At 37.3% G+C, this 6,488-nt stretch overlaps 1 protein-coding gene across 1 annotated transcript; it reads left to right on the top strand.

Annotated features, from left to right (window-relative positions):
- Nucleotides 1-2,054: 2,054 nt before the first annotated feature.
- LOC121243682 (transcription factor TCP12-like) lies at nt 2,055-3,998 on the top strand. Its single transcript, XM_041141801.1, has 2 exons — nt 2,055-3,538; nt 3,730-3,998. Exons 1-2 carry the CDS (start codon nt 2,450-2,452, stop codon nt 3,823-3,825), a joined length of 1,185 nt encoding a protein of 394 aa, XP_040997735.1. The 5' UTR covers nt 2,055-2,449; the 3' UTR covers nt 3,826-3,998.
- The last annotated feature ends 2,490 nt before the right edge of the window (nt 3,999-6,488 follow it).

The following is a 6,488-nucleotide window of genomic DNA, read 5'->3' as shown; positions in this document are numbered from 1 at the left end:
CTGTGTGAGAAATGGAAAAGCAATATTCCCATATAATAGCTCCTTGTTTGGCTCACAGCTTAAATGCTATTATATATATATATAGATCTTTCTTTTGCATCATATTTTCTTTCTCTATCTTTTTGCCCTGTCCTGTCCTGGAATAGTTTCCTAGAAAGCATTCGCAATTTCGATGGTTTCTTGGCCCTCTTCCAGGCCCACAGAGTGGGATGGTCCTCCAAATATGCCCGGTTGGAAATCATATGCCACAAGATCTTTTCAATGGCATAAGGATAAAAAGCAACACGAACTTTCTTTCCCATCACTACCTGTATATAATATGCAGGAATGCTATATAATATATAGATATATATATATATATATATATATATATATAACTAATAGCAATTGTACATGAATAAATACTTCAAACAAATAAACTACCAGCAAAGACTCATCATGATCAAGCTGGACCGGATTAATACTTCAAGTCAAGAGGTTGATGAGATCCGTTTAACAAGTAAAACTCACCAAATATTAAAGCCAGTCAAAAAGAAATCTTTGTCGTACAAGCTGCTGTAATCCGATTTTTCTTGATCGCCTAATTCTCTGATAAAATGGTGCAATATCCCCTGAGAAAAAAAATTCAAATGAAGCTGAAAAGATGGTGAAAAATGAAGGAAACAGTAAAAATAATACTGTGAAGCGTTGTTATTTCAACCACATATGGGGTTTTGGTACAGCACAGACCACAGAGAGGCAAAGAACTCACCAAGGAAGTACTAAACGCACTTGGGGTTTTGTTTTTGGGTTTGTTGGTATATTCTCATATTATCAGCCACTCTAATTGATGGCACATTCATCTCCCTTTTTCTTTCATAGTTATCTCCTCCTTGAAAGCAACCTTAGAACAATCCTAGCTTTGCCATATCATGTGGTCCTTGTAATTATGCTAGTCTAAAGTAGTCAGGCTCAGTTCTAGAGAGAGAGAGAGAGAGAGAGAGTCATGAGCTCTAGCTAGGGAGGGAGAGAGCGATGGTTTGAGATGAGTGGGATCAAGGACGGCATGTATAAATGGAAAGAAAATTCAAGAAAGAAATGGAAATATAGTTGAGGTAAAGATGGCTTTCAAGTGTGGATGGGACTATTGCCATTTTGAAAAAAATAAGATGAGATGGGATAATTAGTAGCTAGGGCACTTGTTGATTGGCTAGGTTTTGGAGAAGGTCTATGTATATGGCAGTGGCAAGTACAAGCACAAGCAAGTCTTTCTTGACAATGTGAGAGAAAGAAAGAATGAGAGAGAGAGAGAGAGAGAGAGAGCTTTTCAAAGAAAAGTTAAACAGATAAGCACGCATGGGAGGGAACCCAACGACATTCTAACATAGAGAGAGAGAGAGAGATGGGATTTCTTCCTTTTGATGAAAGGGACGTTTAATTAGAAGCCCAGTCAAAGGGTGCATTACCTGAGAATTGCAGGCTCATCACAGTGCATTCCCCTTGGAGGGGTGAAATAATTGTCCTCGATTTCTCATCATGTTTAGATATTACAGCTACGTGTAGGTTAAGAAATCCTTTGTAAAATCATATATGCAAACATGAATCGTCCAATGAAAAAGTCACATGAGCCTTTTAGCAAACCAATTACGGTGACACATGGCTTCCCACTTGATGATCCCCCGGCCTCTAAAACACACAAACACAATTAATACAATGTGGATATGATTAATTATTATTATTATATATTATTAATTTGCAGCATATGTCTTAATTAATTTGTGATTGATCATGAGGGGCCTGTTGAAGACTAGTAGTAGTGTTTTTGAGGATGGAGGAAGTAGTTCATGATCATGAAAGCCTCCTCATCACCTGCAAACCACGTGAAAAGCCACAATTACTTGGTATTTTCCTATCCACTCATCACTTCCCAAATATCGCTAAAGTAGCCAGTGCTACTGTTTGCCCAAAAGAGAGAAAAGATTAAGAAAAAGATGGCTCTTTGTCTGCAATAAATTCCCCCTTCCAGGCCATCTTTATTCAATCTCTCTCTCTCTCTCTCTCTCTGAAGCCCTTGGTCGACGTACAGTATTTGAGCTCTGCTGTCTTTCTCAAGCTGAGGGGAGGTAAATGTACTCTCTCTCTCTCTCTCTCTCTCTCTCTCTAACACACACGCACACACACACACACACATGATCACACACACACACAAAACGCAAAGAGAAGCGAATATACATACATACACATACATTGTACATCATCAAGAGGCTGTCCTTCTCAAGCTCGGGTAGAAAGTATTAACTCATCAAGGGTTGTCCTTCTCTAAGTCTCATGGTTTCCACTTGCAGAGAGAGGTAAAAGGATGAAATGAATAGGAAAAATTGAAACGACCCACGTCATTCTCCTGCTTTAATAGTCCAACCGGCCACCGTCAGGCCTAGTTAGGGTTGTCCAGTGCAATTCATATTCACAGATGTATCCCTCAAACAGTAACAATATTGGCAGTGACCCTTTCTCCTATTCTGACCAACCATTTTTCCAGCATCCTTTTCCAAATCATGACTTCAATATCATCTGCAATTCAAAACAAGGAGACCCATCTCCTTTATCCTTCTTCGGCCAATACTTCTCTTCCCCTTTCGTAGATGACGATGTTTTCACCCAACAACACCATGACCTGTTGTTTCAACAACAGCAATCCTTAGCGAAAGCTGCTAATAACACTGCCGGAGCTGTCACCAACAATATGGTGGATTCCAACAAAAATCACATGAATGGACAAAAAATGGCCGAGCAGATCCCGAGAAAACGATCTTGCAAGAGAGATCGGCACAGCAAGATTAACACTGCGCGAGGCCCAAGGGATCGGAGAATGAGATTGTCCCTTGAAGTTGCCCGCAAGTTTTTCGGCCTGCAAGACATGCTAGGCTTTGACAAGGCAAGCAAGACTGTTGAGTGGCTACTCCTACAGGCAAAACCTGAAATCAAGAAGCTAGCAAGAGAACTGAAGCGGAGTTGCAGCGTTAGTGTCAAGAGTGCTTCCTCTACTTCTGAGTGCGAAGTCGTGTCTGGCATCGATGATGTCGCAATTTCTTGTGAAAATCAACAAGGAACGGCTTCAGAGGAGAAGCCCTCGACGTGTGCTGTGAAAGAGAAGAAGATAAGGCAGTGTCGGAAGAGTGCATTTCACCCTCTTGCTAGGGAGTCAAGGGAGAAAGCTAGGGCAAGGGCAAGGGAGAGAACGGAGAAACTGAGGCGACGGAGACTTGATGAATCAAAATTATGTGAAGAGGCGACCAACTGTGACTTGAGCCGGCTAGGTTCTTGGAGTACCTTTGAAACTGGGGAAGAATCTGCTGGAACTCAAAGCCATAACATGAACCTTTCCTTGGAGGTGCCACCGCCTGAGGTTGAAGAAAGAAGCTCCCATGCTCGAGATCATCATGATTTAGGGGCTGCAGAAGCCATGGTTAATGACGATTCATTTCTGATTATTGGAAGATGGAGCCCATCTAATAATTTGATTTTCAATTCTCTGAACAATACTGCAATTCCCCAAGAGGTAATTACTTCCAAAAAAACAATATGAGTTTACTGAATTTTGCGAACAAGGCACTCGATCAGTCTAGCTAGCTTCCTATATATGTCATGTGCTATGACAAGCATATATGTATCTTCAAACGGATATATATTAGTGTCGTAGATGAACTACATTTTTTCAGATGACTGAACTCCTCGTACAATTTTTTGCAGCATCAATTTGCAGACTTTCAATTCTTTGGCAAATCGTGGCCGGAAGCCTGCAACAATCATAATCCATCAGACAAGGACAATCTCTCGTATGTCTGATGTGTGGAATGAATAAACATTAATTTGCAGCATGATATGTGGTGCATGCTCTCTTTCCGTTTGAAATGTAATATACAAAATTACCCTATTTGATCATTGTGCAATTAATCTTGTTTAATACTATGTTGTGAGTGATTGTTGTGTCTTAATTATAAGAATCTCATGTTTCTTTTGCTTCTGTTTCAAACATATCAGAATTGAGTAGAAGAAGACCATCCATGATAAACTATCCACATGATCAGGTGGATTAGCAGCAGGTTGGCCGCTTGATAAAACAAAATTATGATGAAGTCTTCCGTGGTTAAGATGGATTAACAATTAAGTACTAATGCCAATAGATGTATTCTTCATCTATTTTTCATCCCCACTTTAAGGCTTTACCTGCAAATTTTCAAGGCGATTTGCTTTTCTATATAGGTTCACTTGACAGATTGCCATGTTTTTTTTTCTATGTCTTCTCTAGTATATCTTTATTTGGAGTTAAAAGGATTAGGGTTGCTTCTCTACATGAATATCTTTGTTTTTTTCATTTGTGAGTAGCTAACTTCCTAAGTGCATTAATCCAGGGAATGAATTCGGTTTATCTTTTGAGATGTGATTGAATAGACGCTTGAGTGATCCACCATCCACTTTCAGGTCATGTTTTCAAAGTCCATTGACACCTAGGTAGTGAAATTTCAACACACCAATTATCTCATTACTTTACATGACAACAAAAACCTTGAAGTAAAGACAAGGAGAAAATGAATGATATAGTAGCTAGATGTGAAATTTATCTGTGACACATGACACAAATAATTAAATTATTAGCAAGGAATTAAACTTTTATAATTTGCTAAGGTGGGGATCATGATCATGTATTGTCATGATGAGCTGCTGAGGTTTCCTAATTATTAATAGCTAGGGGATAAATCAATGATAGGACACAATTAGCTTCATGAAAAAAACAAATAATAAAAAGCTCAATTGATGATATCTGACCAAGGATCAAGTGGAAGGAGAGGGAAAAAAAACCCTATTACTCATGGCACGTACTGCTGCCATAGTGCATGATCTGTTACTTCCAAGTACTTTACTTATTCCTAATGATACTAGAGCTAATTCTGGACATATACTACATGATCATCTACAAATGCATGGGGTTTGTCCAAAGAATAGTAGTACTATCACAGGCCAGTAGAATAGAAATTTGTATATATAGCATCAAAGAAGCAAAGCTGAATTGTTCTCATCACTATAAAAGATCAATTGCAGTCATCAGTATTGCATGGTAAGCTATAATATTATAGGAGGAAGAAGGTTGTAATGTGCAGGTCGATCTAGTACTGGAAATCTGGGTTTTCCATTTTCAATCTGTTTTTGTTGCAGTCGGGACTGCTCAAGATATATATATATATATATATATATATACACACACATATATAGTTTATTGCTTATATTAATAAATTTTTATCTTCAAGTAAAGGGAAGTATCTATGAGCACATCATGATGTTTCACAGTGAGTAAAATCCTTTACAATTGCAGATCATGTAGTAGTGCTAGCTATATATGCAACTCATGAACAACACAAATTGTTAATAGCAAGGCTTTAAAGTACTAATTTTATCATAAACTTATCAATCATATTAATAAAAATATATTTTTCTAATCTGAACTATTATATATATTAAAGTGCTATTTGATATATCATCTTAATTTTCTGACGCCTCCTATATAGCAGCTGCATGCATGCATCTTCAAAGTAAAATTTTCCATTAGACGCCCAACATTTTACATATATCAAAGCTCCCTTTGCTGAGTCGTTTGGATCTTTGAAAAATGAGGGAAAGCTAATTAAAATTGTTATATTGCTGCTGTTCAATCTGCTGATCAGCTAATTAATACCATTGCTAGTACTGCATGTATGGCTGTCAGTCCTAGATCAGGTTGTTGCTTAATTACTAGCTATGGCTTAGAAAAGTTTTCTAAACAACCAAACATGATATATAAGGTGAAAACACAAGAAGCTGGTGATCTAATATTTAATTAAGGTCATGAGACTGCTCAAGAATCTCAAAAGCATGCATGTTGACAACAAATTTAATAAGATCAGACTCAAGAAGACACTGAAAAAAAAACAATATTCAAGGAGACAGATGATCGGCTGAAATTAGCACTGTTTCTTTTTGGATCTGCTTCGCATCTTCATGTATTTTTTTTATTTTTTTCTATTTTTCAGTCAACATATAGCTAGGAATGGGAGCTTGTAAGAGGTTTTGGGGAGGGAATTGTCACATACATATAGCTAGCTAGCTATAGGTGGTAGATTAGGCAGCAGAAAAGATCTGAATATATGTCTCTTCTTGAAATATGGTTTTATGAAATGAAGCCTCATTTAGACTTAAGAGACATGTACATAACATTGATTTTTAAATGTGAAATAATTTCCTCTTTATATATATATATATATATATATATATGGTGGCCAAGTGTATTCTATATTAATGTAAAGGCAGGCCTAGCTAGTTAATTAGTAATTTTGTGAGCACTTAAAAATATAGTCATGTTTTCCTTAAAGAAGTCACTTGTGTTAGCTCCACAAAAATACACACACACAAATATTAATATATGCCATGTTTTCAAGAAAATTATCAAAATGTCTTCAAGATGAATAATTAACTGA

Source organism: Juglans microcarpa x Juglans regia, chromosome 8D (genome assembly GCF_004785595.1).
Source record: "Juglans microcarpa x Juglans regia isolate MS1-56 chromosome 8D, Jm3101_v1.0, whole genome shotgun sequence".
Taxonomy (NCBI): domain Eukaryota; kingdom Viridiplantae; phylum Streptophyta; class Magnoliopsida; order Fagales; family Juglandaceae; genus Juglans; species Juglans microcarpa x Juglans regia.
The sequence above is the reverse complement of the archived record's forward strand: the minus strand, read 5'-3'. Positions and strand labels throughout refer to the sequence as shown.

What these genes read in the sequence shown, in the direction of transcription:
- LOC121243682 (XM_041141801.1), top strand. Translation starts at nt 2,450, where the DNA reads ATGTATCCCTCAAACAGTAACAATATTGGCAGTGACCCTTTCTCCTAT. An exon ending in ATACTGCAATTCCCCAAGAG is followed by an intron (nt 3,539 to 3,729) that starts GTAATTACTTCC and finishes AATTTTTTGCAG; the next exon opens with CATCAATTTGCAGACTTTCA.